General features: G+C 45.3%; 2 protein-coding genes across 4 annotated transcripts; both read right to left on the bottom strand.

The window, feature by feature from the left end:
- Positions 1-301: 301 nt before the first annotated feature.
- Positions 302-2,415, bottom strand: LOC308660852 (myogenesis-regulating glycosidase-like; the record flags this gene model as incomplete). Its single annotated transcript, XM_081315477.1, has 1 exon — positions 302-2,415. The coding sequence occupies exon 1, from the start codon at positions 2,360-2,362 to the stop codon at positions 302-304; it is 2,061 nt and encodes a 686-aa protein (XP_081171603.1). The 5' UTR covers positions 2,363-2,415.
- Positions 2,416-18,525: 16,110 nt separating this feature from the next.
- NUDT2 (nudix hydrolase 2) lies at positions 18,526-22,914 on the bottom strand. Of its 3 annotated transcripts, none has more exons than XM_081316927.1 (4): positions 22,808-22,868; positions 21,886-22,031; positions 20,177-20,371; positions 18,526-19,128 (listed from the first exon to the last, which is right to left on the bottom strand). In XM_081316927.1, exons 3-4 carry the CDS (start codon positions 20,310-20,312, stop codon positions 18,815-18,817), a joined length of 450 nt encoding a protein of 149 aa, XP_081173053.1. In that variant the 5' UTR covers positions 20,313-20,371; positions 21,886-22,031; positions 22,808-22,868; the 3' UTR covers positions 18,526-18,814. The 3 variants fall into 3 exon arrangements, with proteins under 3 accessions (XP_081173053.1, XP_081173054.1, XP_081173052.1); XM_081316928.1 differs by having other exon boundaries at positions 22,742-22,812; XM_081316926.1 differs by lacking the exon at positions 21,886-22,031 and having other exon boundaries at positions 22,808-22,914.
- Positions 22,915-24,812: the final 1,898 nt, after the last annotated feature.

Here is a 24,812-nt window from a genome sequence, read left to right as displayed (position 1 = left end):
TCATTGATTAGTCACCCTGGTCTTGATGGCCCCATCTGCTGTGCTAAGATAACAATTCTTCCCCATCATGGACAGCTGAGATTGTAAGCCGTGAAGGTTCAGCAGAATGAAGAGACACACAAAAAAGTGCATTTGCCGTGTGTGAAGGAAAATGATTGTGAGCAAAAAATAATTCTTCATCTAAAAAGAAACATTCCGAGTGAAGTCCACATCATCTGAAGACTGAACGATATGCCCTCTTCCGCTTCTATGATTCTAAGAGAATTTCAAGAGAATTTCAATCTATTTGGGCCTGTGAATATTAAGGAACCAAAAAGAAATAAGCCACCTCGTCCAGATCCACGGGGTAGTCTGTGATCAAGGTAGGAGTCTTCTCAAACAGCTCTCCTTTGTAACTCTGCCATTTGCCCGCCGGGATATAGATGTCTCGTTCCTGTTTCCCCATCTCCAAGACAGGAGCCACCATCAAGGTGTCTCCGATGAGAAACTGAGAATCGATCTTGTGAGCAGACTCGTCCCCAGGAGAGATCCACCAGATGGGCCGTATGATGGGATCCCCCGTGGTCGTGATCTCCCCTGCCAGTTCCAGCAGGAGAGGGGCCACCAAGGATTCGTGAAGCTTAGTGAACTTCAGGGCAATTTCGATGACCTCCTTATCGTAGAGCCAAGGCGGGATGGAGAACTGCATGGACGGCATGAAAGCAGACAACTCCAGCCAACGGAGGTACAGTTCCCGGTCCGGAATTTGCACAGCTCCGTTGGTTTTATCTGCCATAAAATTGCCACCGATCATATCTGGCAGGATGAAAGGGTATCCCAGAAGGCCAATACTTAGAACTGTGGGAATTATGGATTTTAACCCAAGTTCATATCCCCAAATTGAATCCCGGTCAATTATACGAACGAAACATGGGATGTGTTGGGTTTGGTAACCCACGCGAACCTCTGCCAATTTGTGAAAAGGGCTGGCCATTTCTGCATAACACCTGGACCAGGTGCTGGGATCTGGAAAGGGTTGAAAGGTGGTGAACTCTTTGGGAAGATAGCATGTCTCCCCGGCATCGAACTTGAACGAGGATATGCCGTATTTTAAGCAAAGTTCCTTTAAGTGGGTGTGAAACCAACCTCTGACCGAAGGGTTGGTGAAATCCAATATGGCACCAATTCCATTCCACCACTTCACCATGGCAGGCGACCTCTTGTTTCGTTGCATGACAAAAAATTGTTTCTCGATCCCCACCTTAAAGTTTGATGACGTCTCATGGACAAATGGGTGGATCCAGACGGTAACCTGAAATCCGTCCTTCTTAAGCTTTTCAAACATTTCTGCCGCGTGAGGGAACTTCAAGACGTTGAAGTCAAAGTCACCGTAATTCTGGGTGTACATGTCGTCAATTTCAATATGGCTGGCTTTAAAGCCATGCTTCAGGATCATTTCGGCGAATTCCTGAACTTTCTTTTGATCGATCTCTTTTTTGTAAAGGGCCCAAGTGGACCAGATTGGAAACCTGAACATTTGTTCCGAAGGGACTTTCAAAGGTTTCTTGAAAGAATTCTGTGACATGAATTTATGGGTGGAAGTCATGTCTGGAGCTGTGCAGACACGGTAACGTAACCTTGGAAAAGCTTGATTTTCCAGCAAAGAACCGTATGGAGAATCTTTGTACCTGGCTTGGAAAACAAGAGATAGTTCCGTGGCATTGAATCCAAGGTGGAAGGGGACCGAGTCGTTGATCTTGATAGCTACTGCTTTGGAGGACAACCAATATCTCTCCAGGACACTTCCGAAGCTGTTCCGAAAAGAATACACATCGCTGTTCACATAAGGCATGGGTTCCTGGTATCCTGGCAGCTTGATTGGCCAATGCTGGACACTCATCTCATAGCCTCCATACCAGTGGGCATCTCCACAGAACATTTTGTGGTCCACCACTGTGTCTGCTAAAAACTCTTCCCAGGTGATGGAGTAGCAGATCACAGTCCTCTTTGGTTTAATTGCCCTGATAGTGAAATGAATCTTTCTTTTCTCTGTCCTACTGCAAGTTACCGTGTCCTTCTCCTGGAAGCAGGATTCCAGGTCAAGGACCCCAGACCGAAAGGTCAACCTGAAGATCATGTCTCCATCCTGGTTCTTGATGGTGAACCCATCCTTTTGTAACTCCAGTTTTTCAACTATCATTGTCTTCTGGAAAACAGTGGCATAGGGACACCAAACTGCTACCGCTATTAGAAATAATCCCATTAGGAGTAAGGCGCACACCACCAAACGAAACGGTGAGGATGCTGGAGGCATCTGGCTGGGTTGCTGCTCCTTCTCCATCCGTTCTCCTTTCCCACGACGATGGAAGGGCTGAGTTTTCATTTCAGCAGAACCAGTGGATCAGTCTGGATTTTGCCCTTGAGATGAAAAGGAAAACGAAACTTGGGGTTTTGCGGATTAGGTAAATTTATTGTTACAGGAATGGCTAGTCCACATTAAGCCCGTACAGATAAAAAGCTGAGGCTGTAACGTTATTATTTTATTCTACAGGCAGTCCTCGACTTACGACCACAATTGAGCTTTTAAGTGAGACATTTGTTAAGTGGGTTTTGCCCCATTATACGACCTTCCTTGCCACCGTTGTTAAGTGAATCAGTAAAGTTGTTAAGTTAGTCACCCAATTGTTAAGTGAATCTCGCTTCCCCATTGACTTGGCTTATCAAAAGGGGATCACAAAAGGGGATCACCTGGCCCCGGGTCATTGCAACCGTAAGTACATGCCAGTTGCCAAGCATCTGAATTTTGACCATGTGACCACGGTCGTAAGTGAAAAACTGGCCCGAGTGACTTTGTTCAGTGCTGTTTTAACTTTGAACGGTTACAAGGACTATTTGCATCAAGTAAAAAAGTTGAGGCTGTAATGTTCATGTTTTATTCTACTGCGACTAAAAAGAGGAGCCAATGCTTTTCTTTCTTCCCCCCCCCACTCTCTCTCTCTCTCTCTCTCCCCTTTTCCCTTCCGCCCTTTTCCCACTATTTTTTATTTGTATTTCATACATCAACGACATTAATAAAATTATTCTTTAAAAAAAAAAGTACCGTAGGCTCAATTGTAGCTCTGAGGGTGAGGCTTTTGAATACCCTTATGCCAAAAGGCTTAGCTCTGTCTTCTACGGTGAGAACACAAACACACCAGAATGCAGATGTTGTTACCTAATTTGTGGATCCTGGTTCTTGGACGTGGGGTTTCTTTGCCGTTCTCCCCTCCCCCTCTTCTCTGGCCGAAGTCAGTGTCCTCTTGCCCTCAGCTCTATGCAGCTCAGCTGATCAAGGATGGTTATGCAATCATCTTTCCCAGCTGAAGATGTGCCAGGATAGCTGGGCCATGGAAATAACTGGTGGGGTGGACAGAGGGAAAAGGGGAAGACATTTTAAACAGAGAGTCCTGGCAGAGGGTGGTTGAATGCAGAAATAGCTCCAGATATGAATTGCATGCAAAGCCACAGGGCGCAGAATCCCCTGGAGAGATTGGGGAGGTCTCTGCTGGTGAAATCTGGCAGTGTTTCTCACGTTTAGCAACTTCAGGAGGTGTGGACTTCACTTCCCAGAATTCCCCAGCCGGCCTTATTTCTTAAAGTCGCTTAAGTTGAGAAATACTGCTCTAGAACATGGTGGTGATGTTACCTGGTTTGGTAATGAAACATCTGCAAGAAAAACACCAAGCTCAGAGAGCACCAAGGACCCAACAGTCCTCCTCCTCCTCCTCCTCCCCCCTCTTGCAACTCACTCTCTCCCTTCTAGAAACTGATGTTGTTACCTAGTTGAGTAATGAAACGGCTGCCAGAAAACCATCAAGCTCAGAGAGCACCAAGCAGTCCACAGTCCTCCTCCTCCTCCTCCTCCCCCCACTCCCCCTTGCAACTCATTCTCTCCCTTCTAGCACTGATGATGTTACCTAATTGGGTCATGAAACGTCTGCAAGAAAACCAAGCTCAGAGAGTAGCAAGGACACACACACATCCCGCAAAAAAAGAAGAAAACTTGGCATTTCTTTCCCAATTCCACCCCTCCCTGCCTCCCATGGCACTGGTCCCTTCCTCTGATGGGACTCCCCCTCCTTGCTTTTCTTCTTATTCAAGAAAAAAAATGTTTTCTTTTCTTAAATGATGCATTTTGCTCTTTAGCATCTTTTCTTAAAGTGCAGCCAGTTCGGGGAATGAAAAGAAGCTCACCAGAGTTTCTCCCCTGCGGTACAATTTGTCCTTTTCGAAGGCTGCTTTTCACCCCCATCCCCACCCCCCACCCCCGCATCCCCCACCCCACCCCCACCCCCCGCATCCCATCCCTCAAGTGCAAACACACACACCAATCCACGCACACACAAATACACACACTTTCTTTGGCAAGCAACAATGGCCCTTTTTACGGGAAGCTTAACATGGATAATTCTCCTTTCTTGGCTGAAGGGTAAGTGTGTTATTCCACTGTTGCTTCTTTAATTGATTTTCTATTAATTCTGCTTATCAATCCGATGAAGCACGAATGAAATGTTTTTCTTCCTTTTCAAGGAACCCTGTTTGGTTTTTATTCGTGAGGGGCAGAAACTTCTGTGTCTTTTCTTGTGGGTTGGCTGCCCCTGGCAACGAAGGGACTTTGTGAGTTCCTGTGTACAGGAAAAGGCTATTTGAATTAAGAGGAAATCGAGGCAGGGAAAAGTGTTGTGAACAGCACATCCTAAACGAGCAATTTGAAGTCCGCAGAGCCGAAGGGGGGACTCTAGATTTGAAATCCAAACCAATCACGAAATCTTGACGGATGTCAAATTCTCCAGCTGGCTTACCTGTCAAGAAAATTATGAGAATCAAATCCTTGCGATAGAGCCCCAGCTCTCTAGGAGAAAGCTTAGGCTGGCCATGAGACCCAGTTAGAATTGTCAAAAATAAGGAATAGTTTAGCTAAATTAGGGGAAACCATACAATGAACAAAGAAGAAGTGAAGGACTAGGGGTGACATACGATAGCAGTGTTCCAATAGTTGAGGGGCTGCCGCAAAGAAGAGGGGGGGTCTACCTCTTCTCCAAAGCATCAGAAGGCAGGAGAAGAAACAATGGATGGAAACTAGTCAAGGAGAGAAGCAACCTGGAAATAAGGAGGAATTTCCCTGGAACAATTAACCAGTGGAATGGTTTGCCTCCTGTGGTTGTGGGTGTTCCATCACTGGAGGTTTTCAAGAAGAGACTGGACAGCCATTTGTATGAAATGGTATAAGGTCTCCTGCTTAAGCAGGGGGTTGGACTAGATGACCTCCAAGCTCCCTTCCAACTCTGTCATTCCATATTCTGTATTCTCCACATCTGGCACGAGGTATCTAAAGCGTTCATGATTTAAGAACTGCAAACGGATTAATGCTGATAATGAAGTGGACTTGATCATTGATAATGAAATGGACTTGATCACTGGTGGAGCAGTGGGCTAATGCCTCCTTAAGTAACACCAGCTGCCTGCAGTTAGTACAGGTTCGAGTCCCACCAGGCTCAAGGTTGACTCAGCCTTCCATCCTTCCGAGGTAGGTAAAATGAGGACCCAGATTGTTGGGGGCAATTAAGCTGACTTTGTAATAATGCCGCTTGGGGGGTGTATGAAAGCCCTAATAAGCAGGCATATACATAGAATGAAGGCTGCTGCTAAGCTTGTAAGCCGCCCTGAGTCTTCGGAGAAGGGCGGGATATAAATGGAATTAAAATAAAAAATAAATAAATCATTAACCATTGGTGGCACTGCCCTCTCTGTGCCAATGATAAACGAACTGGTATGATCCCTTTCTCCAAACACTGTAGGTCACTGGAGATAAGATTGGGAGGGAAGACGAAGACATTGCTTGCTTTTAATTTAAATTTATAAGGTAGTCCTCGATTTACGACCACAACTGAAGCCAAAATTTCTTTTGCAAAAGGAAACAGCTGTTGAATGAATTTTGCCCCATTTTGTGACTTTCCTTGCCATCGCTGTTAAGTGAATCAGTGAAATTGTTGTTAATACCTTAACTCAGTCTCCTTAGGATTGGCCCAAAGTCACCCAATTGGCTTTTACAGCTAAGGCAGGACTAGAACTCACTGTCTCCTGGTGATTGGCCCAAAGTCACCGAGCTGGCTTTCATGCCTAAGGCAGGACTAGAATTCACCATCTCCCAGTTTCTGGTCTGGTGCCTTAACCACTAGAGTCCACTAGAGTCCACTAGAGGGCACTTACTTTTCTAGGCTGCCCTATCTATGTTTCCTGGTAAAATACATGGGAAAATCCCATTGGAGGAAAATTCCACTTAGGGTTAGGGTTAGGTCACCATCAACTCATATAGCAAAATGGACATCGCCAACAAACTTGGAGTGCTTGGGTATGGTTAGGAGGACACTTACTTTTCTATGTTTCCTGGTAAAATACATGGGAAAATCCCATTGGAGGAAAATTCCACTTACGGTTAGGGTTAGGTCGCCATCAACTCATAGAGCAAAATGGACATCGCCAACAAACTCGGAGTCTTGGGTATGGTTAGGAGGGCACTTACTTTTCTAGGCTGCCTTATCTATGTTTCCTGGTAAAATACATGGGAAAATCCCATTGGAAGAAAATTCCACTTAGGGTTAGGGTTAGGTCACCATCAACTCATAGAGCAAAATGGAGATCGCCATTTTTTATTTTTATTTTTTGCACACAAACCCAGCTGAGGGCTTAGGACTGCGTGACGGCGCTCATGCCAACAGAGAGGGCTCTGTGTGCCACCTGTGGCACGCGTGCCATAGGTTCGCCACCATGGTCCTAGTGGCTGAAAACACTAGTCAAAGAGACTCCCCTCTCCTGCTCCTCCCATCCCTTGAAAAATATAATGCTTTCTTTATTCTCCCCAGATCTCGGAGGGCGCAGCTTCCTCATCCAAAATGTCCGTCTGCAGAAATGCCTCCACGCCTCGCCTCACAAGGCTGAGAGGGTCAGTCTGTCCGACTGCAAGGCGCACTCCCCACAGCACCAGTGGAGCTGGGATGGGGCTGCCTCGGCCCTGGTCAACCAACACACGAGGGAGTGCCTGGCTGTCTCCGACGCAGAAGAGCTGGCAGGTGCCCAGCTGGACCCTTGTGGGGAGGGGTCACTTCAGAGGTGGTTGTGCAGCAAGAAAGGCCACCTGACCTTACAAGGACATGGCCTTCATCTCAGCACGAAGCTGGGAGGACGTCACGCCTTCCTCTCCCGGGAGAAAGACCGGTTCAGCAAGTGGAGGACGGGCACCGGGTCAATCGTCTGTGCCACGGAGGAGCTGGCGAGAGCAGCAGGAATCGGCGAGCCAAGGGGGCCCTCCTCGGACAGCTTGGAGGGGAAACCCGAAAGTAAGCCAAAGATGGATGTTTTCAAAGAATAAAGATGGTCCTCCACTTAATGACCATTCGTTTAGCAACCATTTGAAGTTGCAACGTCACTTGCACACCCAATTTTATAGCCTTCTTTTGGTTTCTATGATTACGCGAACTCTCAGCTCAAATAAACAATCAAATGGTAAACAGAAACCTAATCAAGGAATCACCAAGAATATTCTTACCAACAGACAGAACAAGCCACACTAGCATATAGAGAGAAAAAAATCCCATTCTCTTGTAGCACCGATGGTGTTAACTAGTTGGGTCATGAAATGTCTGCCAGAAAACAACCAAGCTCAGAAAACACCAAGGACCCCTCAGTGATCCTCCTTCTCCTTCTCCTCCTCCTCCTCCTCCTCTCCCCCATCCCTACTTCTTTCTAGCGCTGATGATGTTACCTAGTTGGGTCATGAAATGTCTGCCAGAAAACAACCAAGCTCAGAGAGCAGCAAGGAACCCATAGTTGCCTCCTCCTCCTCCTCCTCCTCCTCCTCCTCTCCACCCCCATCCCCACTTCTTTCTAGCACTGATGATGTTACCTAGTTGGGTCATGAAACGACTGCCAGAAAACAACCAAACTCAGAGAGCACCGAGGAACCCATAGTTGCCTCCTCTTCCTCTTCCTCCTCCTCCTCTCCACCCCCATCCCCACTTCCTTCTAGCACTGATGATGTTACCTAGTTGGGTCATGAAACGACTGCCAGAAAACAACCAAGATCAGAGAGCACCGAAGACCCCACAATTCTCCTCCTCCTCCTCCTCCTCCTCCTCCTCCTCCTCCTCCTCCTCCTCCTCCTCCTCTCCACCCCCATCCCCACTTCCTTCTAGCACTGATGATATTACCTAGTTGGGTCATGAAACATCTGCCAGGAAACAACCAAACTTAGAGAGCACCAAGGACCCTGCAATTCTTCTTACGCACTGGAAACAAACTCCTTATGTCCATTCACACTTGGCCAACAGAGAATTCTCTTCTGTTCTGTTCTCTCTGTGTCTTGGATGCACTGAAGAAAAGATAGAATTTCTGAATCTTCTGAGAACGCTTTTTTGTTTGCAGATAAAACAGTTGGTTCCCTAGAGATCCACACCCCTCCTGTGAAGGCCACGACATTCTTAATGATCCATTTGGAAAGCCAGTCCTATGTCACCAGCAGACTTCCAGTGTCCAACAACAGACACCTTGAAGCAGATAACAGTGAGTATGGAGGTGCCACCAAGACAATGAGAAACTAGCTGAGCCTTGATGCTAAGGGGTGTCCAGGGAAAGAGTCCAAAAATTTAGTCAGAAGCGCTCCTTCTTACACTCCTTCTTGATCTGCTCTGGTGTCATGTCCACAACTCTATCTCAGCCACTGATGAGGAAAAATTGGCTGCCACGTCTTCTTGAAACCTGCGTGGCCTTCTTTTAAAGCCACCAACAGCAGGACCATAGCTGAGTTAGTCATTGAAATATTCATTTCCCTAAACAGGGCTCTCCAAACTTGGGGTGGCTGGCAGAGGAATTCTGGGAGTTGAAGTCCTCAAGTCTTAAAGTTGCCAGATTTAGAGACCCCGCCCCTGCCCTAAAAAAAGGGACATGGCGTACAAGATGCTTAATGTGCTTGTTCGTCAAAAGCAAAACCCATTTTATTTTGCTGGCGTCTTCTACAGCCGGGCTTAGGGATCAGTAAAGACCCAAGAGCAATGTTGGGAACCAGAGTTTGTGAACTTCCCAAATACTGTGGGGTAGCTCTTGTTCATTTGGACCTCATCTTTTGGGTGGCAAGGTCAGAAAGACCCTCCTTGGGTCAAACTTGAGGAATTTCTGGGAAATGTGGGCCTGGAGGACTCCTGTAGGTTCCTCAAGATCAGTGTTTCTCAACCTTATCAACTTTAAGATGTGTGAACTTCAACTTCAAGAATCCCTCAGCCAGCCGTGCTGGCTGGAGAATTCTAGAAATTGAAGTTCACACGTCTTAAAGTTGATAAGGCTGAGAAACATTGTTCTTGTCCCATTAATCATCAACTCTCTTGAGTCTGGCTGCAAAACCAGTTGAACATCCACCTTGCTGCATCTCCCTAGTTTTAGGTTAACCATCTGGCCCAAATGAAGCTGGCTGAGTCCTGCAATTGAGGGGCGTCTGAAGCAGCCCCATTTAAGCCTTGGTGGAGCAGTGGGCTAATGCCTCCTTAAGTAACACCAGCTGCCTGCAATTAGTGCAGGTTCGCATCACACCAGGCTCAAGGTTGACTCAGCCTTCCATCCTTCCGAGGTAGGTAAAATGAGGACCCAGATTGTTGGGGGCAATTAAGCTGACTTTGTAATAATGCCGCTTGGGGTGTGTGTGTGAAAGTCCTAATAAGCAGGCATATACATAGAATGAAGGCTACTGCTAAGCTTGTAAGCCGCCCTGAGTCTTCGGAGAAGGGCGGGATATAAATGGAATTAAAATAAAATAATAAAAAATAAATACCACCCAGCTTCTGTCTCCATCGACATATTGCACAAAGCCCTTTTGTCAAACCATGGTTTGCTGAACCATCCACAATTGTTGAAGCGTAGTATGGTTTGTTGCTGTGGTTGAAAGAAACAATAACTTAGAATGATGTGTCTGCTCTGGGTTTATACAACTTACTAAGCCATAAACAATGGCTTTGCCAACATCAGCAGGGTGTGCACAGTGAGGAAGTTTGAAATCCAGTAAACAACATGGTAGATTCATCTGGGTGTGTTGTGTCAGTTTGGCCTCAGTAAACAGAGATTCTTTCTGGCTCTCCATTCAGGAGATTTTTGTTCCATTCTGTCTTCTTCTTTTTCACTCCAGAAACATATCCTCCACATCAAAAGCATCAGGAGAAGGCTACTGGTCCCCCAAATCTAGGTAAGAAAGTGGATATTAAAAGTAAGAGACGTTGTGATGGTTGCAGACATAAAAAGTTTTTTTTAAGAAAAACCAATACTTCCATAGGGATCTTCTTGAGAACTTCCCTGTACAAGAGAAGTCTACCTGGAAGCTTCACATGCACACATCCCTCTTTTCTAAGTCACTTTGGTGGGTTGGAAGAGTTTTCTGACTTGGATATGTTGCTTGACCATATGGACAACTAGCCAACCCCAGAGGCCTTCTCCTTCCTGCTCTTATCTTAGCCTCTGGAAGGCCATCTAAGCTTACAGTCCTAACATCCTGTGGCAGTAAGTTCCACAAGTCATCCTTTTACGACATGACAAAGAAGAGGATTTTTTTTTGTCTGTCTGGAATCCGCTGCCAACCTGGCACCAATTTCTTTGGAGATACAGAAATATGGAAAAGTCTTCCCCTCAATCAGAAACTCCCACATCTCATTATGCCACCCTTTGTTTTAACTCTGGCTTGTAAAAAAAACAACAAAAGCCCCTGGGTTCTTATCACATGCTAAGCCACAACTCACAAATCATGGTACTTTGCACAGGAGATCTCAGACCAGCAGAAGCTTTTGTGGGGTCTTCAGAGGGGAAAAGGTGGGGCTGAAAGTTGGCACATGTTATTTTTGTCTTCCATCATCCAGCTGGGGGATGGGAGTGGTCATCATGAGATGAGCAAATGGGTACCAAACCCTGCTGGTCTTCGGTAGCATCTGATGAACCAAAAAGAGAGTGAACATTGTTGGGGAAACTAAAAACGCCCTAATGATGAAGAACAATGGCTAGCAAAGAAAGGATGCGGAGACTCTAGAAAGAGCGCAGAGAAGAGTAACAAGGATGATTAGGGGTTGGAGACTAAACCGTATAAAGAACAGTTGCTGGAATTGGGTATGACTCTAGTCTAATGAAAAGGATTCAGGGTGACATGATGCTAAGCTTGTAAGCCGCCCTGAGTCTTCAGAGAAGGGCGGGATATAAATGGAATTAAATGGAATTAAAAAATTAAAAAAATGATAATAATGTTCCAATATATTTTTTTTTGAAAAAAATTTTTATTAGTTTTTATAGGGTTAAAAGGGAAGATAGGGAAATGGGGATTTGGGATAGGGTTAGGGACACAGTGGCTCAGTGGGTTAGGATGCTGAGCTTGTCGATCAGAAGGTCGGCAGTTTGGCAGGTCGAATCCCAAGTGCCACGTAAAAGAGTGAGTGCCTGTTACTCGTCCCAGCTTCTGCCAACCTAGCAGTTCGAAAGCACATAAAAATGCAAGTAGAAAAATAGGGACCACCACGGTGGGAAGGTAACAGCATTCCGTGCGCCTTTGGCGTCTAGTCATGCCGGCCACATGACCACGGAGATGTCCTCGGACAAGCGCTGGCTCTTCGGCTTTGAAACGGAGATGAGCACTGGCCCCTAGAGTCGGAAACGACTAGCACACATGTGTGGGGGAACCTTTACCTTTACCTAGAGTAACGGTTAAGAATAAGCGTTGGGGTTTCCCCCAATAACATTCAATATTTGGCAAACAGCATGTTGTCTGGGTATATATACGAAAACATATATATATATATATATATATATATATATATATATATATATATATATATATATATATTGTTTTTGATAATTTATGATATCCATCAGTATTACTGTTAGCCTCATTATCTTTATTTATTTAAAAGGTAAAGGTAAAGGTTCCCCCGCACATGCGTGCTAGTCGTTTCCGACTCTAGGGGCCGGTGCTCATCTCCGTTTCAAAGCCAAAGAGCCAGCGCTCGTCCGAGGACGTCTCCGTGGTCATGTGGCCGGCATGACTAGACGCCAAAGGCGCACGGAACGCTGTTACCTTCCCACCGGAGTGGTCCCTATTTTTCTACTTGCATTTTTACATGCTTTCGAACTGCTAGGTTGGCAGAAGCTGGGACGAGTAACAGGCGCTCACTCTGCTACGCGGCACTCGGGATTCGACCCGCCAAACTGCCGACCTTCTGATCGACAAGCTCAGCGTCCTAACCCACTGAGCCACCCCGTCCCTATATATATATATATATATATATATATATATATATATATATATATATATATATATATATATATATATATATATATATATATATATAAAGATAATGAGGCTAACAGTAATACTGATGGATATCATAAATTATCAAAAACAATACTAAATTTTCAATGTATGATAACATTCTTAGTCAAATAAATTCAAAGTTGCATATCGCATTCCTTTCTCTCTAACTCAGACATGTCAAACACAAGGCCCGGGGGCCAGATCCGGCCCACGAAGTGGTTTCATGTGGCCCGCGAAGCCATCCTGGAAACAGTGAGGGAACGGCCCCCACTGCCTTGGCCCTGGCCCAGAGACCCTCCTTCTGCCAGAGACCCTCAGATCTGTCCCACTCCTGCCCAGGCCCCCATAGGCACCCTTGATGCGAACGCTGTAGAGCTGGCCACGCCCACCCAGTAGGCCATACGCACTCTAGCCATGCCCACCCAGTAGGCCACGCCCACCCAGGCCACACCCACCCGGCCCCCTGAGGGCAACTGCAAAGCTGATGCGGCCCTCAATGAAATTGAGTTTGACACCCCTGCTCTAACTCGTTTATCTAGCCATTGATAAAATGTATTCCAAGTTCTGTAATAAACTGAATGCTCTTTCTCTTTAATCTCTAGGGTTAATCTATCCATTTCTGCACAATCCAATATTTTCTTTATTAATACTTCTTCAGTCGGTGACTTTTCATTTTTCCAATATTGGGCATACATAATTCTCGCTGCTGTCAATACATGTAACATTAGGTATCTGCTCTCCTTATCATAGTTAGGGTCTATCGTTCCTAAGAGAAACAATTCTGGTTTAAATTCTATTTGTTTTTTGATCATCGTCTCTAAGCATAAATGTATCTTAAGCCAAACCCTTTTTGCTTTAGGAGTAATGTTCCAATATTTGTGGGGCTGCTACAAAGAAGAGGGAGTCAAGCTATTCTCCAAAGGACCTTCATGCAGAACAAGAAGCAATGGATGGAAACTAATCAAGGACAGAAGCAACCTAGAACTAAGGAGAATTTTTTTGGCAGGGAAAACAATCAGTGGAATGGCTTCCTGCTTGAGCAGGGGGTTGGACTAGAAAACCTCCAGGGTACCTTCCAATTCTGTTGTTCTGTTGTCCTGCTATTCTCTGATTGTTGCTTAGATAACCACTCTGTTTCCCCCAAAGGTTATCCACAGATTCCATTATCTGCTTGAGCAGGGGAGAAACTTCCCAACAATGAGAACAATTAATCAGTGGAACATCTTGCTTCCAGATGTTGTGGGTGCTCCATCACTGGAGGGTTTTAAGAGGAGATAGGACAGGCATTCCTCTGAAATGGTATAAGGTCTCCTAGTTGAGCAGGGGGATGGACTAGAAGACTTCCAACTCTGCAACTCTTGGTGAGAAGGTGCTTGTGATCTTCTTCCCCTCTGTAGGTCTCAGCTGGAGAACAACCCTGCTTGTCCTGTGTCCTCTGGCCTTCATCCTGGGGATAATCATCCTGACGTTCAATATCCAATCCAAAAAGTAAGTGCTAGGCTAGGGCCATGTGGGGTTGGGAGGAATTCTTATCCTTTATTTACGGGACGTTTATATGGCCACCATAACCTCACTCTGGGTGACTCAAGGGGGTCTGCTTTGGCGGCTGCAGGAAGAAGAAGTTGTTAGCTTTGAAAAGCCGGCAGATGAACTATGAGGAACACCAACCTTCACCAGGAATGGTCAGCCCCACCTCCAAGATGCACATCATCCCTTCCTCACCTTCTCCTTCGCTCAAGCATGGTGAGATCTTGATCGAATGGAAAGATGGGACCACCACCTCGCTCTTTGACCATTCATACTAGCTGACCTGCTCCATCTTCTCCTGATGGAATCTCTTGAAATCCTGTTTTTCCTAGCAGAGCACTTTTGCTCGCATTTATATAGCTTTTCTCCTGGGGATTATGATGTAGACCAGGGGGGTGGGTCTTCAAACTTGGCCCTTTTATGACTTGTGGACTTCAACTCCTAGAATTCCTCAGCCAGCATGCCTAGCTGAGGAAGATAAGATAAACTTTGTCATTTTTTTTACTGTGGGCACAACGGCACACCTAAAAAATGAAATTTAGTTGCCCGCTCTCAAAGTGGAACACATACATGACACATACCTAACCATACTTTATACACATATGGATAGACCCACACCCCTACATATACATAACAAATAAATATTAAATACTTGTAAGCTTGTAAGCTGCCCTGAGTCTTCGGAGAAGGGCGGGATATAAATGGAATTAAAACAAAAATTAAATACCGTCCATCTTAAATATATAACGGAAGGAGGAAGCTTGAGATTTCACAAGGTTAATGCTGTAAATTCTCGGAGTTGGAAGTCCACAAGTCATAAAAGGGGCAAGTTTGAAGACCCCTGATGTAGACTTTCATAAAAAAAAAAAGCAAGGAAGATGAAATGGCCTTCACACGTGCATTGTAGCTACTATATGTTGACCAAACAAGGGCAGACTTGGGTATAATTCTTGAATGAGACACCATTAGGACTTCTAAAACATGTCAATGTTTGAACTGTCTCATTAATCGGAACCATGACAACATATAAAGAGCAGTTGCTGGAATTGGATGTGTCTAGTTTAATGAAGGGACGCGGTGACTCGGGTTAGGACGCTGAGCTTGTCGATCAGAAGGTAGGCAGTTTGGCAGGTCGAATCCCGAGTGCCGCGTAACAGAGTGAGTGCCTGTTACTCGTCCCAGCTTCTGCCAACCTAGCAGTTCGAAAGCACGTAAAAATGCAAGTAGAAAAATAGGGACCACTCCGGTGGGAAGGTAACAGTGTTCCGTGCGCCTTTGGCGTCTTGTCATGCCGGCCACATGACCACGGAGACGTTCTCGGACAAGCGCTGGCTCTTCGGCTTTGAAACGGAGATGAGCACCGGCCCCTAGAGTTGGAAACGACTAGTACGCATGTGGGGGGTAACCTTTACCTTTACCTTAGTTTAATGAAAAGGAGGACAAGGGGGGAGGACACATGATAGCAGTCTTCCAATATTTGAGAGGTGATCACAAAGAAGAGGGAGTCAAGCTATTCTCCAAAGCACCTGAAGGCCAGACAAGGAATAACTGATGGAAACTAATCAAGGAGAGAAGCAACCTGGAATTAAGGAGAAATTTCCAGACAGTGAGGACAATTAAACAGTAGAACAGCTTGCTTTGAGAATTTGTGGGTGCTTCGTTCCCTGCAGATTTTTAAGAGGAGACTGAACAACCCTTTGTCTGAAATGGTATAGTGTTTCTTGCCTGAGCTGGAGGTTGGACCAGAAGACCTTCAAGGTCCCTTTCCAGCCCTGTGATTCTAAGTATAGCCATCCCTTCAAAGAAGAGGGGGTCAACCTATTCTCCAAAGCACCTGAAGGCAGGACAAGAAGCAACAGATGGAAACTAATCAAGGAGAGAAGCAGCCTGGAGCTAAGGAGAAATTTGTTGACAGTGAGAACAATTAACCAGTGGAACTGCTTGCCTCCAGAAGTTGTGGGTGCTCCAACACTGGAGGTTTTTAAGAAGAGACCAGACAGCCATTTGTCTGGGATGATATAGGGTCCCCTGCTTGAGCAGGGGTTGGACTAGAAGACCTCCAAGGCCCCTTCCAGCTCTGTTATTCTGTTATGCTCAGGACTAGATTAGGATATTGCAAAAGCATTTCAGAGAACGAGGTCCAGCATCTTCTGCACTATTGACAAGGAAACTATTTGGACAAGCTACGGAGTCCCCAGGCATAACTTGAAGAGGTTAGCTTTTATTGGCAGAGAGATATTTAACTTGCTTGTTGGATGGATATCCACTTCCTGTTAACATGCTGGCAACCACATTTATTAAGAAGTAAGGTGATGCTAGCCGTTGTGATATGGCATTGCCCTCAGTGTGTGATTGTATGAATGCAGAGAAAAATTAGTAATTTGCCTAGTCGAGGGATAGGCAGCCTTGGCTCTTTTATGACTCGTGGACTTCAACTCCCAGAATTCCTGAGCCAGCCATGCTGAGGGGAAAGGGAGAGGTTTCCAAGCTGAGCCATGGTGGTTCAGGAATTCTGGGAGTTGAAGTCCATGAGTCATAAAGCGGCCTAGGCCTAGACCAGGAGTAGGCAACCTTGGCTCTTTTATGACTGGTGGACTTCAACTCCCAGAATTCCTGAGCCACCATGGCTCAGCTTGGAAACCTCTCCCTTTCCCCTCAGCATGGCTGGCTCAGGAATTCTGGGAGTTGAAGTCCACGAGTCATAAAAGAGCCAAGGTTGCCTACCCCTGCCCTAGTCTATACTCAGCATACCTGAACCCACAATAATTGTTCAGAGCTTGGAGACTTTAGGCTTGAAGGAGCTTCAAAAACCTATCCTAGGACTAAATGTGCTTTATTTCTTCAAGCATAGCTACTGAGGTAACTAACAATGATGGGCTTTCTTTATCCCAAGTTTAAAGTATAAGTCAGCAGTATTTTTCATCCTTGCCAAATTTAAGGTGTGTGGACTTCAACTCCCAGAATTCCCCAGCCAGCCACACTGGGGAATTCTGGGAGTTGAAGTCCCGACCTTAAAGTAGTCAAGGTTGAGAAACACCATAGTGTTTTAGACCAGAGGTAGGTAACCTTGGGTCTTTTATGCTGGCTCAGGAATTCTGGGAGTTGAAGTCCACGAGTCATAAAAGAGCCAAGGTTGCCTACCCCTGGTTTAGACCAAGTTCCAGAACTGTGTATAGGTAGTCCTCGACTTACAACAGCTCATTTAGTGACCAAAATTACAACAGTGCAGAAAAAAGTGACTTAAGGCCATTTTTCAGAGTTACGATTTTTGTAGCATCCCCAGGATCAGGTGATCAAAATTCAGATGCTTGGCAACTGGTTCATACGTATATCCATTGCTGTATCCCAAGGTCATGTGATCCCCTTTTGCGACCTCCTGACCAGCAAAGGCAATGGGGAAGCCAGACTTGCTTAACAACTGGGTGACTTAAGTTAACAACTGCAGCGGTTCACTTAACAACTATGGCAAGAAAGGTCGTAAAATGGGACAAAATTCACTTCAGAAATGTCTCACTCAACAACAGAAATTTGGCGCTCAGTTGTGGTCATAAGTCGACGACTTCCTGTATAAAACAAAACTTTTCCCTTTTTCTTTTTGGTTTTCTGTTGTAAAGTGTTGATTGACAGGATGCTTTGTTTTAAATCTGTGTCAGAATAAAATAAAAAGCCTGTTTAAAGACAAGTCCAATTTCTCAAAAGGAGACACCCTATCACAGAATTGAAGGCAGGAGAAGAAGCAACGGATGGAAACTGATCAGAGAGAGAAGCAACCTGGAACTAAGGAGGAACTTCCTGACAGTGAGAACAATTAACCAGTGGAACAACCTGCCTTCAGAAGCGGTGAATGCTCCAACACTGGAAGTTTTTAAGAAGAGACTGGGCAGCCATTTGTCTGAAATGGTATGGGGTCTCCTGCCTGAGCAGGGGGTTGGACTAGATGACCTCCAAGGTCCCCTCCAACTTTATTATTACTATTATGCTATTATAGTCCTGCAGATTTGACTTTTTCCATAAATCGAGCCTCCAGTAGATTAGTCTTGCTGGATTCATCCCAAAAGTCTTCCCAGGCTAAGGAGTCTCAGAAACACAGATGGGTGTGGAATCTCCTGTGATTAACTCCATCTAAGCTTGGAGTTTTTCTCATTAGGCTCATGCCCTTTGAGTGAGCTTCTGCTTAGGGCCCAACTAACGAAGACCTATCAAAGGGAGAGAACAAAGATCCAACTTGATCTGTATGGGCTTTTGGGATGAATCCAGAAAGACTGTTTCTGCGTTAGCCTTCCTCAACATGGCACCCTCCGGAAGTATGCACTAAGTCCCAGAATGTGTGTGTATGTGGGGGGGGGGGGGTTCTTGGTGTGCTCAGAGCCTGGTTTTTTTTCTTGCAGAGGTTTCATGACCCAACTATGTAACATCATCAGTGCTAGAAAGGAGTGGGGTTTGTGGAGAGGAGGACTGTAGGATTGGTCCTCGGTGATTTCTTGAGCCTGATTGCTTTCTTGCAGACATTTCATGACCCAGCTAGGTAACATCATTAGTGCTAGAAGAGAGTGTGGCTTGCAGGGAGTAGGAGTAGGAGTAGGAGGAAACTGAGGGGTCCTGGTACTCTCTGAGCTTGGTTGTTTTCTTGCAGACATTTCATTACCCAATCAGGTAACATCATCAGTGATATTAACTGTGGGGATTTTGCTCCTGTTTTATGAACAGTAGCTTGCCCTGTATAAACTGGGAGGAAACTCCGACCTCACTAGTACGGATGAGGTTACCTAGTTGGGTAGTAATGAAACGTCTGCAAGAAGACAAGCCAGCTCAGAATTCTGGGAGTTGAAGTCCACCCACCTCAACGTGACCAAAGTTGAGAAACATTGCTACAAGAGTAAAAAAAAACAAAAAACAGCGGTGCAACATCTGCTAAAACGTTCCTGCATCCCAGGCCAGCCTTTATTCTTTGGAAGAGAGAAAACGATCAACCTCTCTGAGGGTGCCTTGCATGTCCTCATATTCTGCAAGTCTGCAGGCCTCACTAAGGGTCAGCCAGCGAAAGGCTTGATGCTCTGAAGAAAGCTTGATCTCCGTGTCCCGGTCCTTCAACTCAGCCAGCCAGTAGACCACCGTTTTGGGTTTGCCTCTGACCACGTAATTCAGTTCCTTCTTAAAACCTTCCAGGATGCTGAACTGGGTGGAGGCCAGGCCAGCCTCTTCCTGAGTCTCTCGCAGGGCTGTGTGCAGGTCATCTTCCCCTGGGTCCACATGGCCTAATGAGAGAACACAAAGCAGGGGTAGAGAAGACAAAGCAGGGGTTTCAAAACAGGGCAGCCCCTCCCCACCCTCTGAGATTCTAGAGCAGTGTTGTCCAAATATGGCAAGATGGGTGGACTTCAACTCCCAGAATTCTCCAGCCCGCATGCTTTCTTGATATGCTAGGTGGCTTTGGGCCAATCACCAGGAGCCGGTGAGTTCTAGTCCTGCCTTAGCTTTGATAGCCAGCTGAGTGACCTGTGGCCAGTTCCTCAACGTGCCTGGCTGAGGAAGTCTGGGAGATGAAGTCCACGAGTCATAAAAGGGCCAGGTTTGACCCCTGCTGTAGGGTAAGCAGGAGAGGAAGGAGTTTTAGGTATGTTTGACCCCTTGAGATACCTATAAAATATATAGTAAAGGGGAAAGAAAATCTAATAAATGATTAAAGTTCCAGAGAGTTGAGTCGATCCAGAGCTGATGCCAGAAATGTAGCTCAGTGTTTTTCAACCTGGGTGACTTTAAGATAAAGGTAAAGGTAAAGGTTCCCCCGCACATGCGTGCTAGTCGTTTCCAACTCTAGGGGCCGGTGCTCATCTCCGTTTCAAAGCCGAAGAGCCAGCGCTTGTCCGAGGATGTCTCCGTGGTCATGTGGCCGGCATGACTAGACGCCAGAGGCGCACGGAACGCTGTTACCTTCCCACCGTAGTGGTCCCTATTTTTCTACTTGCATTTTTACGTGCTTTCGAACTGCTAGGTTGGCAGAAGCTGGGACGAGTAACGCGCTCACTCTGCTACACGGCACTCGGGATTCAACCCGCCAAACTGCCGACCTTCTGATCGACAAGCTCAGCGTCCTAACCAGAGCTCCCCAGGCAGCAGGCTTTCTTTATTGGTTGATCTCCAGCCCAGAACATCTCACTGGCTCCATCTCCATCTACTGCTAAGCTTGTAAGCCGCCCTGAGTCTTCGGAGAAGGGTGGGATATAAATGGAATTAAAATAAAAAAAAATAAAATCTCCAGAAGAAATTGTAGGGCTATTTTAGACAACAGGGTGAATAACACACCTTTAGGGGGTGTCCAGTGATGGGTCCCATATGAGGTTTGCAGAAGGAGGTACTCAACGTGGCTGTCAGTTGCAGCAGTAGCACACGCCTTTGGCATCCTCCTGAAGATAATCAAGCCACAGGCTCTTAAACTCATGATGGTCTTGCCCAAAAGACCAGCAGCGTGCAGCAGCAGCCAAAAAATTTAATGCAATCCTGTGTTGCATAAACAGAGGCACAGAATCAAAATCACACAAAGTATTAGTACCACTTTATAAATCCTAAGAAGACCACACCTGGAATACTGCAACCAATTTTGGATACCACATTACAAAAATGATGTTGAGACTTTGGAATAAGTACACAGAAGAGCAACTAAGATGATAATAGGCCTGGAGACTAAAACTTACGAAGAACGGCTGCAGGACTTGGGTTTGGCTAGCTAGTCTAAAGAAAAGAAGAAATAGGGGTGACATGATAGCAGTATTCCAGTATTTGAGGGGCTGCCACAAAGAAGAGGGAGTCAAGCTATTCTCCAAAGCACCCGAAGGCAGGACAAGAAACAACGGATGGAAACTAATCAAAGAGAGAAGCAACCTGGAATTAAGGAGAAACCTCCTAACAGTGAGGACAATTAACCAGTGGAACAGAAGTTGCCTTCAGAAATCATGGATGCTCCATCACCGGAATTTTTAAGAAGAGACTAGACAGTCACTTATCTGAAATGGCACAGGTTCTCCTTCTTGAGCAGAGGGCTGGACTAGAAAACCTCCAAGGTCCCTTCCAGCTTCTATTCTGTTCTGTTCTATTCTATTCCATTTTTTCTTTTCTATTCTGTTCCATTCCATTCCTATTCCATTCCATATTTTCTTTCTGTTCCGTTCTGTTCCATATATTCCATTCCATTCCATTCCATTCCATTCCATTCTATTCTATTCTATTTCTATTCTATTCTATTCTATTCTATTCTATTCTATTCTATTCTATTCTATTCTATTCTATTCTATTCTATTCTATTCTATTCACAAAGGAACAGTGTTAGCAGATGGCAAGATCTGAGATAGGGGCAGGCCATCTCACAGCCTATGTGCAAGAAATAGCATCATTCACTAAACACTTTTCACAAGTCCTAGAACTGATGATGTTACCCACTTGGGTAATGAAATGTCTGCAAGAAAACCATCAAGTTCAGAGAGCACCAAGGACTAGACAGTCCTCCTCCTCCTCCTTGCCTCACTGCCTTCTAGCCCTGAAGTTACCTAGTTGAATAATGAAATGTCTGCAAGAAAACAACCAAGCTCAGAGATCACCAAGGAATAGAGGTAATCCTTGACTTACAACAATTCACTTAGTGACCGTTCAAAATTTTGATCACATGACCATGGGGATGCTACAATGGTTATAATTGTGAAAACTGGTTATATAGTTTTACAACAGCAGCAAAAAAAAAGTGACTTATGACCAGTTTTCACACTTACGGCCATTGTAGCATCCCCATGTTCATGTGATCAAAATTTAGGCACTTGGCAATTAACTCATATTTATGACGGTTGCAGTGTCCCGGGATCACATGATCCCCTTTTGTGACCTTCTGACAATCAAAGTCAATGAAGAAGTTAGCTTTACTTAACAACAGTTTGACTAATTTAACAACTACATTGATTCCTTAACAACCATAGCAAGAAAGGTCGTAAAATGGTGCAAACACACTTAACAAATGTTTCACTTACCAACTGAAATTTGGGGGTCAATTGTGGTCGTTAATTCAAGGATTATCTTTACCAGTGCTTTTTTTGTAAAAGAAAAAGGTGCCGGAACTCACACGTCATATAACCCGCCCATCCAAAAAAGGTGCCGGAACTCCGTTCTGAGCGTTCTATGAGAAAAAAAGCCCTGATCTTTACACAGTTCAACCCTGAGCTATATATATATTTGCTTCTATTGATTATCTATCTATCTATCTATCTATCTATCTATCTATCTATCTATCTATCTATCTATCTATCTATCTATCTATCTATCTATCATTATCTATTTATCTATCATTATCTATCTATCTATCTATCTATCTACCTACCTACCTACCTACCTACCTATCTATCTATCTATCATCTACCTACCTACCTACCTAATACTAGACCAACAATCAGTAAACAACACCCTCCACATTTCAACTCTGAGCTACGAATGGTCGCTTCTATTGGTCCTTTTCACAAGTGTATGATGGCCCACAGTCACTCATTGAGGGCCATAGTTGGAGGTGGTCTTGAACCTGGATCTACTTATGCCATACGTAAAACTACTATACCACAAGGGCTGTGTTGGAGTCGATGCAAGACCTTCCCTCCCAATTCAGTTTTGTGATCTGGGGTTCTGGGAGCCTTTATAGGTTAAGCTGTGAGCCACCTCCCCCTTGCAACCCTTCCTTTGCTGCAATTCTAATAGCAAATAGCAACTAATAATATTTTAATATTAATGTTAATATTTAATATTAATAGTAGTAACTGCACGTGATTGCAATCAGCTGCACTAAAAGATGCACAATTTATTGGGAGCTCAACCGAACAACACAACACAACAACGCACAACCAGACACTCCTGCGAGCCCGGCGGACCCCATTGAGAACCACCCGAGGCAGCAACCCGGCATACCTGTCCAAGCAACTCTGCTAAAAAAAAAACATGAAGATTCCGGAAAGCTGGACTTCAACTCCCATAATCCCACGGTCCTGTGGGCCTAGGATTATGCGGGATGTCAATTTGTGGGAGTTGAAGTTCAGCAGTTCGGAGGCTTCGGATTGGGCAAGACACAACCCGGCAGTACTGAGACTTTTTTTCTATTGGCTTTCATACCTGTCAATCTCAATGAGGTCATCTTCTCACCCAATCATAATCAGCTATCGCTGATAGTACAAACCGATGTTTCCTGCTTCTTACGGTATACCTTCTTAGTCGACTCCACCCAATCAGCGAGAGACAATAATAGAAGGCGTGGCCGATTTGGAGAATGGAATTATGATTGGCTTTAGTAGTTTGACAGACGGGAAGAAGACCACTAGAAAGATAGACTTTTAAAGACAGCCGCTGCCGCTTTCTGTGTGTCTTTTTCCCGCTTGTTTTCCTCCTCCTTTTTGATTGGATAATATAGGCCAAACCTACTTCCTCTTCCAGCGTTTTATTGGACCGCTGCACTGACGTAAACGGCGCGCCAAGCGGCGCGAGGGTTTGAAGCCAGGCTTGGTCGCGTCGTCATGGAAACGCGGCCTCGCCGGTTCTCTTCTCACCGCGCTCAGAGGGAGAAAAGCTCCGGGGGTTTCGCGGAAGCTCCTCCGCGACAGACAGTCAGACCGAGAGAGAGAGAGTTCGCCGGGAAAAGGGTAGGGAAGGAGCCCTCCGGTAACAACGGCGGGGCGGAAGGGAACTCTCTTCCTCGCCGATCCAGGCCGCGGCCCTGTTGACATAGCAACGGGTGCGGCCCGTCGAGTCTGAGGCGAAAACATTAATAATTTTAATAATACACAATTTATTAAGATAGAAAGTGGGGCCGTTTAAAAGTGATGCTTCGCTTCCCGCTGGATTTTTCCCCCTCCCTTCTGTGAACAATGGGTGGGCAGACTGTGTTTTAATCTATTGAAGTTGTTTAAAGTGGAGTGTTTTTTTGGTGTGTTTTTTTTAAGAAAAAAAAATGCAGAAAATCCTGGATGGAAGAAAAGTCCTGGAATCTCCAGGGAGAATAGAGGGAAAGAGGCAAAAACGTTTGCTTTCCTTGCCTGGGAATTACAGGCAGCTGCCTTTGGGAGCTATTGAATTGAAGGAATTTGTCTCTGATACAGAGCACTCAGTGTGCAGGTAGTGCTCGATTTACAACCGTTCATTTAGTGACCGTTCAAATTTTCTCACGCCGCTGAAAAAAGTGCCTTATGACCGTTTCTCACACTTACGACTGTTGCAGCAATTCCTGTGGTCACATGATCAAAATTCAGACACTTGGCCCCTGGCTCATATTTATGACGGTTGCACTGTCCCGGGGTCATGTGATCCCCTTTCGCGAACTTCTGCCCAGCAAAGTCAATGGGGAAGCCTGATTCACTTAACAACCAGGCTACTAACTTATCAACTGCAGTGATTCACTTAACAACTGCGGCAAGAAAAGTTGTAAAATGGGAGAAAGAAAAACAAGAAAGTCCAGTTGCCTCCTGAAAAAAAGCACCTTTGGGACTACCAATCCCATGATTGCCAGCAGATTACTGAAAGCTCCCTTATTTATTTATTTATTTATTTATTTATTTATTTATTTATTTATTTATTTAATTGGATTTGTATACCGCCCTTTCCCGAAGGACTCAGGGCGGTTTACAGGGAATTAAAACAGGAAATACAAAAATTAAAAACAATTAAAAGATTATAATAGTCCCTGAGAGAATAAAAACCCCAATTAAAATTAAAATTAAAATTCTCAGCCTGGGCCAGAGAGCTTGAAGAGCCAGGTCTTCAGGTCCCGGCGGAATAAACGGAGGTCGGGGGCAGTCCTCAACTCCACGGGCAGCTGGTTCCAGAGGGCAGGCGCACCCACAGAGAAGGCCCTCCCCCTGGGCGTTACCCGCCGGCAATCTTTTACCGGCGGCACCCTGAGCAGACCCTCCCTGTGGGAGCGCAT

Source organism: Vipera berus (assembly GCF_964194415.1).
Source record: "Vipera berus genome assembly, chromosome: 2".
NCBI classification, from domain to species: Eukaryota; Metazoa; Chordata; class Lepidosauria; order Squamata; family Viperidae; genus Vipera; species Vipera berus.
This window is presented reverse-complemented; position numbering and strand designations above follow the sequence as displayed.

Excerpts from the sequence above, each read along its gene's own strand:
- NUDT2 (XM_081316926.1), bottom strand. The coding sequence starts at position 20,312 with ATGAGTTTAAGAGCCTGTGGCTTGATTATCTTCAGGAGGATGCCAAAG. Across the intron at positions 19,129-20,176 it reads TCACTGGACACCCCCTAAAG|GCCATGTGGACCCAGGGGAA; the intron begins GTGTGTTATTCA and ends TTCTCTCATTAG.